The sequence below is a fragment of the Haemorhous mexicanus genome, chromosome 13 (genome assembly GCF_027477595.1).
Source record: "Haemorhous mexicanus isolate bHaeMex1 chromosome 13, bHaeMex1.pri, whole genome shotgun sequence".
In the NCBI taxonomy this organism is placed as follows: domain Eukaryota; kingdom Metazoa; phylum Chordata; class Aves; order Passeriformes; family Fringillidae; genus Haemorhous; species Haemorhous mexicanus.
The window spans coordinates 6,014,003-6,027,019 of record NC_082353.1 but is presented as its reverse complement, the minus strand read 5'-3'; the positions used below and the strand labels follow the sequence as shown (position 1 = coordinate 6,027,019).

The window sequence follows — 13,017 nt, the reverse complement described above, 5'->3', positions numbered from 1 at the left end:
TGTTGGATGTAATAAAATGTCTATACAATTTCAGCATTTGAATTTTCTCCCTCATATTTGATACTGTTTCTTCATTTAGTTACTTCACACTTTCAAATGAGTTTTGGGATTTTTCCCCTTTTTCTTCAGGATTTTGGTGAATATCAGGAAAGCTATTACTCAGTACAGACCACTGAAGGAGAACAGATCTCTCAATTAATTGCAGGTTACATTGATATCATCCTAAAGAAGGTACAGTATTCATTTCTTGGCATGAAGCGAAAAAAACCAATACAAAAATCCAGATATGTGCAAACTGCAGTATTTCTCTTGTGGAGTCAGTGTTGTATCTTGTGTTTTGATGTTATATATTTTCACCTGCAAGTAAGGCACTGCTTCAGGAAAAATCAAGGCTATTTATTACATCTCTAGCATGTGTCAGGCTCAGTACAGCACTCCTGGGCTTTGTTTTTCTGTCTGGAAGGTGACCTGGTGGCCGTGGCTGTATATCCAGGGAAGAGTCCAAAGCTTCAGCCCTGGATTTTTAAGCTATAGTGATGAATCAGGTGGGAAGAAATTACCATAGAAGCACTATTTAAAACTACAGCCAGGACCACACAATAGATCTCCAGGTGCTCTTGTATATAATGTACCAAAGCTGAGAAGGTTTTTTAGCCAGAAAACCAAACCAAAATGCCCCAACAGTACATTGCTTTAAAAACACTGTGATTAGTCAGGCAAAGAATTAGAGCTCAGTTGTGCAGAGGGGGCTAAAATCAGTGTTTGTGAAGAGGTCAGACTGCCTTGAAACTTGTGTTTATAGAATCTGCTTGGCAGCAGAGAGGAAGGGCTGATACAAATTTCCAGTATTCAAAATATTCCCAAGCCAGCAAGTGCAACAGCAAAAAATGGCAAGTTTGCCAACAAACATGGAGCTGAATGGTCCCATTCTAAGCATGTTATATGGAAAAGTGAGGTGTTCCAAACAGCACTGAGTCATTCTTGTCAAAATTTCACTTCATTGACATTCAAACTACATCATTCTTTACTGTAATAGGTTTTAGTAGTAAGAAATCACAAAGTTAAGTAGCCCAGAAGAATTTATTGCCTTTGTTAGTGTGAGCAGTGTAGGATGTGACATTAAGGGTTCTGTAATGAGGGGTTGAGGAGGATTGCCAGAATTCATCACACAGAATTCATCACATGCCTTTTTCTCTGAGGCTGTCAGGCTCAGGTTTAATAAACATCAAATAAATTGCAGGTTTCTGTATATGTTTTAAAACTTGATTCAAAAGTAGCATTGTTGTCTAGTGCCAAATGAAAACAGCCTTCTGTCTTGATAGAATACAAATGTGCAAATTTCCACTCCCCGCTCTTTGATTTTTTTTTTCTCTACCATCTGCTGACACAGCCAGTTCAAAATTAATGAATTAGAAACAGGTTAAATCATAAACACCCCTGATTCATATGAGAAGCTGCAGTTTGTAGTTGTTGAGCCCATGTAATCTCTGGGATGGATGCATTAAAGTGGGGTTTGTTGCTTTCAGTTGCATATTGTTAATTCTTGCTGTGGTTTGGGCTGGTCCAACTCCTTTTCTCCTGTGTGCATTGATAGGTACATCTTTTTCTGCTCGAGTGTTATTAGTACAGTATTCTCCCCCCCTCCACCCAACCCCTCATGTCCTGTAATTTTAGTGATAGGGCATTAATCAGCTGACAAAGAACCCAGAACTTGAGTAGCATATATCTAAAGTAAAAACAGCAGATTTTTTTTTTTAATTTCACATTATAACAGAAGTAAAGCACAATCATGACTAGAAATAGGGAGTTTCAGTTCCTGCATAAAATCAAACTCTAATAGTAAGAACTTCTTTCTCCTAAGTTGTGTGTTCATATGCATGTGCATGAGGAGTTCCTCTTGGATGGAAGGTCATAGTGGATACTTCTCTATTTCTGTTCATCCATATGGACTTAGACTACAAATCATGTGGCAAGAGGGAGAGCAGTTTCTCTGTACTCAGCAACAAGTAGAAATGCACTCTTTATAAGGCACTATTTCTATGATTTGTAGTTTCCTGTTGTTTCTAGTAGTTTAGACTTACTACCCTTAAGTATAGTTACAAATCTCTCTTAGCACTAAAAACCCCTGCCTTAGTCTGCAGCCTGAAGTCAGACTGTCCTGAACTTTCCAGTACCTATATGACAAAATGACTTGGAGACATGGGTATGTATTTTCTACTGGCAATGATGCCTTTTTTGGGCTTACCTAGAAACAGAGGCCAGACAAAGTTAAGAAAATGAAAGTGGATATATTTAATGAAGGGTCTTCAGGTGTATTAAGGGCAGACAAAGCCTCCCCAAGGGGCTGCACCCAAAGTGGACAAAGGCCATGAGTTTTTCAGACAGATTTAAGTTTGGTCCATTTACATATCAGGGGTTCATCCTCCAATTACAGCTTCAGGTGATGAAGTCACATTCCCCCAGTTTTCTCCCCCCCAATTCACTTTAGTTTATACTTTCTGGGGCCTGAGGCTGTAGGGTGTCCTTGGATCACAGGCATCAAGGGATAGCACCACACAGGAACACTTCAGCACTTTCCTTATGCCATTGTTCAAAAAGGCATCAGCAGGTTTTTTTTCCTTTACCTACTTCATCTGCCTGGGTTTAGAGCCTGGGCTGTTAAATGCTGGAGTATTTCTTCTCTGGGGGAGCTTGTATTGTCACTCACTGCCCAACAGTGTGGTGTTCACACCAGACAAGGCTCTGCAGGTCATTTGTTTAGGTTTGTGGTAAATGGTGGAGAAAAAGCAAGAAACAACACACATTGTTTAACTTCTTTTTTTTTTTCCCCCTTCAGAAACAAAGTAAAGATAGATTTGGGCTTGAAGGTGATGAGGAATCAACCATGTTGGAAGAATCTGTTTCACCTAAGAAGTGAGTGCATGCAAAGGAGGAAATGGTCTGGTTTTAAGAGTGCCACATTTACCTGTGGCAGCTTCTTCAAGTGAAGTACTGTTCTTACTGTGAAAGGAAAGTTTTCTACGGAGTATTTCAACAGAAGGAAGTATTGTCCCCAGGCAGTTCAGCAGGCTCCTAAATTCATGGAAGGATTGAAGAGCAGATATTTGTCACAAAATTGTTGGTTAGAGCAACCAGCAGTGGCACCATCAACTTGACTCTTGAACAAAGGCACTCAACTCAGGCTGTAATTCAGTAAAATGCTGAGGCAGAGAGGGGGATAATGAAGCAGAGCTGAAAAGTTGTAGTATTTTTTTTTTTCATCTTCATATGTGATTTACAAGGTTTTGATTGCTTGTGTCTGCTAGTTCCGTGGTTTCCAGTAGATCTGACACCTGTCAGCTTAGCTGTACACAGTGTTGTGAGCAGAGCTGGCTTATTCCAGCAGCCAAACCCATCAGATGTGTGCTGTGGGTAGGGAAAGGGTTTGGTACAAGTAGGTCAGGTTATGCTTTTGATGGGAGAGTAACTGAATATGGGGAAACACAGAACTGTAGAGCTGGCCACACTCTTGAAAAAGAATGTCAAATCTTTCTGTGCAGTGAAACCATAAAAACAGATTTGTGACATTATAAGCTGTAATGAGCCACTCAAGTCTTTTCTTGGAGCTCTTGAGGGTGGCAGTGTCAGTAGTGTGTATGTGAAAAGTCCATTTGATTTATGGTTAAGCCTACAGTTTATATGAGATAGATTTGTTAGGTATTTCATGTGGCCTTATGGGAAATTTCATCTTTTGATGGATCACACATGTTCAGATGTGCTTTATTTTGACACGGCCCTTTCCAAATCACTTCCAGAATATACTGTTAGTTAAGTGCTGTGTAGAGAAGCCCAAAACTTGTAGTAGATGAATACAAGATTTTTTCATAGCTGAAATCACTTTTTTTTTTCCTCAGCAGTGTGTTGTTGTTACAGCCTGAATTTCTGTCAACACTTCTAGCTATTAAAGGTTGAATCATATTTAAATATGAGCAGTATATCTGGTGAGGCAGTTCAGGACTGTGGATGGCAGTAACTTTATTTATTATTCTCCAGTCCAGTATCTGGGGGGCTGCCAGATAATTTGCAAGTACTGTGTGTGCTTGTTTGTATAAAGGGGGAAGGATTAAGTTTTTATCCCAGTTCTAGGGAGTACTTGCAAAAGATCTCCACAAGATTCATGCTTCTATTTTGTATTGATCAGCCTGTGATACAACTGAAACAAAGCAATTGTTATGCCTTGTTCTGGTTCTGTCTGCCCTGTGTCTACAAGGGCTAAAGCTATTGTACCATGTTTAACAAAACTGCACATTGCCATCTTTCCTGGGTGCCTGCTCATTAGTGCTATTAATAATTGGTCTTCCAGAAGCCCCAGATTATCTTTTTTTCCAATGCATTAGAAAATGGTTAGAAAGAAAAACCATCAAGTTCTCCAGCTTCTCCAAACGTTGTGAAATGCAGCTGATCCCTAGAGGAAGCAGAGCTGACAGAGCTCAGTTTGCAGGAGCTGACTGATTGTGTGCTGGCTGTTTTCCAGACCCACCATCCTGCAGCAGCAGTTCAACCGGACCGGGAAGGTGGAGCACGGCTCCGTGGCGCTGCCGGCCGTGATGCGCTCCGGCTCCAGCGGCCCCGAGACCTTCAACGTGGGCATCATGCCCTCTCCTCAGCAGCAAGTCACAACTGGCCAGATGCACAGAGGACACATGCCCCCTCTTGTGAGAAAGTTCTTACTGTCAAAGAATGGTTTGCTACAGAGCATTTCAGTAGAAGGAAGTATTGTCCCCAGGCAGTTCAGCAGGCTCCTAAATTCATAGAAGGATTGAAGAGCAGATATTTGTCACAAAATTGTTGGTTAGAGCAACCAGCAATGGCACCATCACCTTGACTCTTGAACAAAGGCACTCAACTCCGGCTGTAATTCAGTAAAATGCTGAGGCAGAGAGGGGGATAATGAAGCAGAGCTGAAAAGTTGTAGTATTTTTTTTTTTCATCTTCATATGTGATTTACAAGGTTTTGATTGCTTGTGTCTGCTAGTTCCGTGGTTTCCAGTAGATCTGACACCTGTCAGCTTAGCTGTACACAGTGTTGTGAGCAGAGCTGGCTTATTCCAGCAGCCAAACCCATCAGATGTGTGCTGTGGGTAGGGGAAGGGTTTGGTACAAGTAGGTCAGGTTATGCTTTTGATGGGAGAGTAACTGAATATGGGGAAACACAGAACTGTAGAGCTGGCCACACTCTTGAAAAGGAATGTCAAATCTTTCTGTGCAGTGAAACCATAAAAACAGATGTTTTGTGTGTGAAACCTGTCTGTGCAGCAAGTAGTCAGAAACAGAATGTTATATAAGTTTTTAAGACCGGGGGTCCTGGCTGTAATGTCCTGACTGTTCTACCAAACATAATTATGAGTGTCTCTTAAATGTTTAGGGTGTCACTTTTTGATTTATTTCCTCATTTTCTTTAAAGCAGGCTCTTCCAGCCTTTTCTTTACTTCTAAGTAGTTAAAGCTAATATTCAAAGGGGAAAAAAAAAAGGTTTAAATACCTGCTGCACTTGGCTCTCTCCCACAGGCTAAGGAAACTCAGCTCTGCTGTCTTGAGCATGCCCTCCACATCCCTGCCAGGCACTGGCATTTGCAAGGCTGTTTCTGGAACTCCTTGTTCTCCTCACTGCCCTTTCTTATCAATGTTGTCCCAGAGGTGCCATCAGTTTGGCTGCTGCACTCAGCTGTGTCCTGTGCTGGGTTTGTTGGAGCTGTCTAGGATCAGCTGTGTGTGCCCAGTATGGGGCAGCCTGTGGCTAATTCTCCCAGAGGGCACCCCTGCAGCTAGAACTTCTGCTACAGACCCCCAGTATAGACAGCATCCTGCTCTGCCTAAGCCCCTTCAGTTTTCTGTTAGCTTGTGCATATTGATGACAATTTAGTTTTAGAATCATCCTTGATTGCATTGGGAGGCTGTCCCAGGAAATCAGTAATGATCTCCTAGAAGCATATTGGTTTTTCCTGTTGCTCCAATGCAGGTCAGTAAGACAGCTCAGTGGGTTTGTGAGTGTCTGTTGGCCACTGTTTGAGCTGAGAAAGCTGAGCACTTTTTATGTGTGTGAAATTAGCGCCGAGTGTAAAATGGCATGAGCAGGATCAGGACTGGGAGAAGAGTTGGAGGGCTTTGCTTTCTCCACTGTGCCAGGAAAAGGCAGCTCTCTGCAATGGCCTGGTGTGCTTGCTGGACTGCTGTCACTCAGGGTCTCTTCATGCACGTGTGGCTTGTGCCTGAAGTGCCCTGTGGAGCACAGCCCAGCCATTGCCTTCTCTGCCTTGCAGACCTCAGCCCAGCAGGCCCTGATGGGGACCATCAACACCAGCATGCACGCGGTCCAGCAGGCACAGGCTGACCTCAGTGAGGTGGACAACCTGCCACCCCTGGGACAGGACATGGTGAGTTCTGATCCACACAGGAACGAGCCTTGGGCCTTTGGGTTGTTTACAGAGCAGTTCAGTCATTGTACCCAGATCTAAAGTGGTACTGCTAAAGCTTTTAAGATGGAGTAAAAATGTTGTGCTCTCTTTAAGGAATTCATGAACAGTCCACCACAGTGGTCCACCTCACTGTTCCACCAGGAGACTGATTAGAGACTCAGTCTCCTGAGACCAGATGTGGCAGACTTCCTTGCATAATCCTGCCTGGAATGCTCTTGTTTTGTGGGCGTATGTACAGTTAAACACAAACTATGGGCAGTATTAGTGGTGGGACTTAGTGCCTAGCAGAGACATGGAAAATGACAGCAAAATATGATTCTGTTGTTCATGATCCACGTTAGGGCAGGAGGACAGAGCCAGAGGGTCTTTGCTTATGGGGACTGTCAGTCAAGAGTGTTTAGCCTTTCTTATGGTATTTACCTTAAAAGGGCAGCTGTTGAAATGTGAGAGCAAATCTGTAATGAATGAATCAGCAGAAGAAAATGCTTGCATTCATATTTCACTTGAAGGGCCTGCTGCTTGTCTTGTTTCACTTTTAGAAATTCACAAAGGAATGGGGTATGTATCTGCTATCTTGCCTTACAGAACCTCAGTGCAGTCCTTAATTCTTCTTTTCATTATTGCCCTTCAGGCATCAAGAGTATGGGTTCAGAACAAGGTTGATGAATCGAAACATGAAATACACTCTCAGGTTGATGCAATCACTGCAGGAACTGCATCTGTTGTTAACCTTACAGCAGGTAAATTTCAATGGGAAGGATTTCCTTGCAGTCTCCTCACTATTTGTCAATCTAAGTCAAGAAACATGAACTGAGTATGGGGCAGCTGCAGAAAATTTTCTTTAAAATACACCAATAGCTAAGTGTATTGATGTATGGAACAATCTTGGTGTCCCTCCCAGCACAATTTTTTCTATATCTTCAGTTTCTCTAAAGGTGTAACAGTCAGTGAAGATAAAATGTAGCTGAGTTATCCAACAGAGTAGAGAGTGTTTGCAAGGTTACTGCAAGAAAGCATCATTGATCTGGCAGTTGTTAAGGAGAGATTCTGTCTTTATTGACAGTGTGTTTTTCTTCAGCAAATTACGAGTTACTTAAAGGAGACAAGACTGTATTGCCTTAGGTCCTTCTGGTGTTGAAGGAGGCTGAAACTGTGGACTTCTCAGCAAATTGCATTGAATGGAGAAACATTCTATTAGAGGATAGATTATTGAAGAAGAAAAGTAGAGATCAGAAAGTTTATAGCAATCTAATATTTTAAGTGACACATTACTTAGTAGGCATTGCTTGGCTGTCTTGAAATGTCTCTTATCTCTCACCAGAGTGTAGCTTGTTGTAGCTGCTGCTGTTTCCCTTTTAGCCCCTGAAGCATTCTGATCATTGAAAAACATTTGCTCTGCAGGGGACCCAGTTGACACTGATTACACTGCTGTGGGATGTGCAATTACAACCATCTCCTCCAACCTCACTGAGATGTCCAAAGGTGTGAAACTGCTTGCTGCTCTCATGGATGATGAAGTTGGAAGTGGAGAAGACCTCCTGAAAGCTGCCCGAACCTTGGCCAGTGCTGTCTCAGACCTGCTGAAAGCTGTGCAACCTACATCAGGAGAGGTGAGCAAAGAAAAACTTCTCAGGTTCCCTCTTTTTGGCCATATCGTTGCACACTAATGCACAAGTTCCTTGAGGAAATATAAAATGCAGTTTCTGTGCATTAATGCATTTCACTGTTGCCTCTTCCCAGCCTCGCCAGACAGTTCTGACTGCAGCTGGAAGCATTGGACAGGCCAGTGGGGAGCTACTGAGGCAAATTGGGGAGAATGAAACAGATGAAAGGTTCCAGGTAATGAGGGGGTTGCTTGTCACTGTCAGAACTGTGCAGTTTTGTGCTGAGGAGGTCCCTGCACAAAACCAGGCTGCTCAGTGTGGTTAGAAAATGCTGACGTTTCTCTATGCTAATTTAATCCATTTTGAAGTTGATTTTAATTACACAATCACAGAATGCTGATTTCATAGGAACCCCTACTTCATTCTGTGCATCATACAGATGCTTCATGGAGAGCTTTTTGCACTGTATTTCTTCTAATTTAATCTAATGGGGTTTATGGAAGTGTTTGCTGTGTCTGTGTGTATACATGTAAACATATAGAAGTTAATAAAATCTTTTGGCAAACTAAGTAGGACAAAAAGCTGTATTGCAAACAAAATTTCTTTAAGATGAAAAGTAGCTTCAATTATAAAATCATAATGCTTTATGATTTAGCAGTGTTTGCTGTTACCAGTGCTCTTAAATCCTCTGTAAAAAATGTGTGTGGATTTTTTGACTGAATGCCAAGGATGTGTTTGCACCAGAAGCAAGGGAAAGCACTTTTCAGCAGCCTAGAGACCTCTGGAGTGTACTGTGTGCAAGGTGTCTGCTAATACAACTTACAGACCATTTTCACCCTTCATCCAGCAGTGAATCTCTGAAGTTCATCAGAGTTCTCATTAGTATTCCTAGCTGAATATATGTATTACAACTCTTGGCTAAGAGAAAGAATTTAAGCATTCTTATCAGTGTTATGGCGTGTTGGAGGAAGTGGGTAAGGAAAGGGATGGTTTATCCTATCTAAAAGCAAAAGAAAAAGTAGCAGGTCTGATTTTTAAAATGCACGGTTTTCTTCCTACTGTGAAGTTGAAATTATAAATAAGTGTATTGGAAGTATTTTCTTTACTGGAAAACCAGCTCATTTTAACAGTAGAGGTAATAGGAAGACTCCATCCTACTAAAAAACTGAAGTATATGGGTAGGATTTAAAGTAGGGAAATGGGAAGAAATTATTTTCACTAGTGACTGCGGGAATTGAACACCTGAGTGTGTTTTCATGTCAGACTGACTTTTCCTTTTACTCTACCAGGATGTTCTGATGAGTTTGGCCAAAGCTGTTGCCAATGCTGCTGCCATGTTGGTGCTGAAGGCCAAGAATGTAGCGCAGGTGGCTGAGGACACAGTCCTGCAGAACAGGGTCATTGCTGCTGCCACCCAGTGTGCACTCTCCACTTCCCAGCTTGTGGCTTGTGCCAAGGTGAGGCAGGGGTGTTTGTCCAGGGGCAGAGCCTGGTGTCCAGTGAGTGCTGCTGTGTGTCCCCAGTGCCTTGAGAATGGACTGTTTAATAATAAACCTTTTATGAGTGCTCTGGGTGCTCTCCCCATGCAGGTGGTGAGTCCCACCATCAGCTCCCCGGTGTGCCAGGAGCAGCTGATCGAGGCAGGGAAGCTGGTGGACCGCTCTGTGGAGAACTGTGTGCGGGCCTGCCAGGCTGCCACGGATGACAGCGAGCTGCTGAAGCAGGTCAGCGCTGCCGCCAGCATCGTCAGCCAGGCCCTGCACGACCTCCTGCAGCATGTGCGGCAGTTCGCCAGCAGGGGGGAGCCCATCGGCCGCTACGACCAGGCCACCGACACCATCATGTGTGTCACCGAGAGCATCTTCAGCTCCATGGGGGACGCTGGTGAGTTCCTCCGAGGAGCAGTAGCTTGCCACGGTTCACGTGTCAAGAAAATAAAAATCCTTCTTCTCTGTTTTCTGCTTCTAAGCTAGTGCTGTTGTCATGGGGAGTGATCCAGCCCATAGTAGGAATCAGCAGTGTGCACATAGCTGTGTGCTAGATGGAGTAAATATTCAGTGAAAACAATCAATATCATGCTAAAGGAACACGCATTATCTTGTGTTTTCTGCCACTGCTTCACTTCATAGTATTGTATAGCAGTTTCTCATCTCCAAATAAGACAGGCACCTGGGCAAATACTTCACAGTGATTGGTGTTACTATGCATAGATTTTGTTGTAGGTTTTTAAACTTACATCTGCTTGTTTTTCTGAGATGTTTCTAAAAAGTGCAGCTTCTTAAAAAAGAAACAAGATGGTTTTGGCTAAAACCATCTTAATGGTGCTAAGTATTTTCTGACAAAGTTCTCCGTTTATATTAGACAAAAGATAATTCCCCAGAAACACAGGAAGAAGATGGGTGATTTTTATTGAAGGAGTGAAGTCTTGGCTGTGGTTTGAAAGCAAAGTTGTTAGTCTTTGCTGGGACAGGAGTTTGCTTGAACTGTACATTCAAAATTACCTAAAACTACTGATTGTGTGTTTTTGTTTTATGATCTAGATTGCAAATACTACACTTTTTTCTTCATCTCCACTGTAGTCATTTCTGTCATTTATATTGGGATCCAAGATTTGTTTATAAAACTTTCAAGTTATATGTGTATATACATGTGTATCATTTTCAAGTGAAAAAATACTTTAGCAAATGTAACGTCATGTTTACCTTGTGAAACGATGCTGAGTTCTGAAAGCAAGCTTGCAATGCAGAGAGGAGAGGGTGAAGATGGGGCTGTGCATTTCTCAGTTCCCTGTGCTCCGCAGGTGAGATGGTGCGGCAGGCCAGAGTGCTGGCTCAGGCCACCTCGGATCTCGTCAATGCCATGAGGTCTGATGCAGAGGCTGAGATTGACATGGAGAACTCCAAGAAGCTTCTGGCTGCTGCAAAGCTCCTGGCAGACTCCACAGCCCGCATGGTTGAAGCTGCAAAGGTACCAGGGAAATGAACTGTCAGCTTAAAATTGTAATGCTGTCCACAAGGAAGAGAGGGTGTGTGGGATTTCCAAACTGCATCTGGCTGGTAGTAAAGATGGTTTCTCTTGTCTTGTAAAAGTTCAGCATTTAATGACTTCCTACATTCCAAAAACCAATTCATTAGCTGCCTGGATTTTTCTGGTTTAAAAGATCATCTTGCACTGCTTTTGCTTTCCTGTGTGCATAATGGTCATGGCTCAATCCATGTAGGGCAGTTACCACCAGCCCTGGGCCCTGCTATGGTGCAGGGTCTTGTAGCAGTGCAAATGAACAAGAGAACCATAGCAATCTCTTACTGGAGTCATGACAAAGCAGTTCCTCTCTGTGTAAGAAAGTTTCCTTCACCTGGGGAATCTTGCCTGTGTTGTTCCCTTCCACATCCTTCCCTCCTTGTTTTCACAAGAGACACAAATACCACAATTTTTTTTTCCCTTTCTGTGCTGGAAACCTGTTTCAGTCTGCTAGGGAGAAATTGAATTTTTGAATTCCTTTGAATTGTTTCCCAGATCCTGCACTGAAATGATTTTTACAGCAGCAGGGCCAGCCATTCTTGCTGGAACTCCAGAAGGCCTCTGTGCCTGGCTGCCTATCCTTGACTTTCTGGTATTTTCTGACTTCAAGTGGAGAAGAATCTACTGTGTTAAACTTCAAGTTTTGGACATATTGAATTGGGAATTTTAAAAACTGGCATTTTTTCAAAATCCTATACTCATACAAGTACATTATTTCAGATCAAAGGAGAAGCAGTTAAAAAAAGCCTTTTTCCCAAGCACCTGAAGGGGTATATGAAGCAAATGTTCACCTTTCTTCCCCTAAGTACCAGACACAGACAGTAACAGCCTTCCCCTAGAAACAGACTTTCTGAAGTTTTGGAATACTTCAGTGTTCTTCTAACTTCCTTATGAAAACTTAAGGAAAACGAATGCTGATGTAGCAGATGCTGTCTGAACTTAAGTCTTGATGCTCATCCACATTTTCTCCAGTCATTTTCACTCAGACTCAGTTTTGCTTGGAAATTTTGTGCAGGGAGCTGCAGCCAATCCTGAAAATGAAGATCAGCAGCAGCGTCTGAGAGAAGCAGCAGAGGGACTGCGAGTTGCCACAAATGCTGCTGCACAGAATGCCATCAAGAAGAAAATTGTCAACAGATTGGAGGTTGGAAACCATGTAATGAAAGTGCTAAGCAGAGAATGACAGTGCTGTAAGCTCAGTTCCAGAGTACAAAACTTAGAATTAGACATGCCAGTATGTCATAACATTGTCCTCAGAAAATTGAGTAACTTCTATCACAGATCTGGTAAAGTGGTGTGAGGATTTGACTCAGAAGGCATGAATGGTGGCTTAGTCCTAAAATTAAACAACTGAGCTGAAATGGCTTCATTGCTGTGATAATCCATCTCTATGGTGTGCCATTTACACACAGTACCTCTTGGTGCCTTTACTAGGATGAATTTCTGTACCAAGTTAGTTGGGTCACAGCATGTCCAATTAAACTGGGAAATTACTCAGAGTCAAGAAACAGAAATGGAAGTAAAAAGATAGATCCTATCTAGTGGCCCAGCCAAGAAGGAGAAAAGCAGTTTAGTAAGGATAAAATACCATGGAAATTTGTTTTGTGGGCAAAGTTTGATCTTCACATTCTCAACTAAAATGAAGACAGATTGAAAAAAGAAACTTTCCATCATTCCTAGTTTGCAACTGTGATTTCTGCGTTAGTCTGATTCAAATGCAGTAAGGTGACCATGTTCCAGAAATACATTAAGTTCCTATGTCTGTCTAGAAGTAAAAATCAGGAGTACTTTAGGAAATAGAGGCTGATGTCTGTAATTTTTTAATTCCATTCAAGAAAGTTTTATAAAAAGAGTATTTGATATGTTTTGCTGTTATATACTGCCTTACAGAGGAGTACAATGTGTAATTAACTTCATGCTTGCTTCTATTTAGTGGG

The 13,017-nt window shown here is 42.3% G+C and overlaps 1 protein-coding gene across 6 annotated transcripts in view; it reads left to right on the top strand.

The window, feature by feature from the left end:
• TLN2 (talin 2) overlaps nucleotides 1–13,017 on the top strand; it is a 142,519-nt gene that overhangs the window by 72,045 nt on the left and 57,457 nt on the right. For all 6 annotated transcript variants that reach the window (XM_059858121.1, XM_059858122.1, XM_059858120.1 and 3 more), the window contains 11 exons: nucleotides 130–231; nucleotides 2,837–2,913; nucleotides 4,514–4,694; nucleotides 6,300–6,413; nucleotides 7,087–7,195; nucleotides 7,857–8,065; nucleotides 8,196–8,294; nucleotides 9,349–9,516; nucleotides 9,649–9,943; nucleotides 10,860–11,026; nucleotides 12,096–12,224. In XM_059858121.1, the coding sequence (XP_059714104.1) occupies nucleotides 130–231; nucleotides 2,837–2,913; nucleotides 4,514–4,694; nucleotides 6,300–6,413; nucleotides 7,087–7,195; nucleotides 7,857–8,065; nucleotides 8,196–8,294; nucleotides 9,349–9,516; nucleotides 9,649–9,943; nucleotides 10,860–11,026; nucleotides 12,096–12,224 (1,650 nt within the window). The remainder of the gene's footprint in view (nucleotides 1–129; nucleotides 232–2,836; nucleotides 2,914–4,513; nucleotides 4,695–6,299; nucleotides 6,414–7,086; nucleotides 7,196–7,856; nucleotides 8,066–8,195; nucleotides 8,295–9,348; nucleotides 9,517–9,648; nucleotides 9,944–10,859; nucleotides 11,027–12,095; nucleotides 12,225–13,017) is intronic.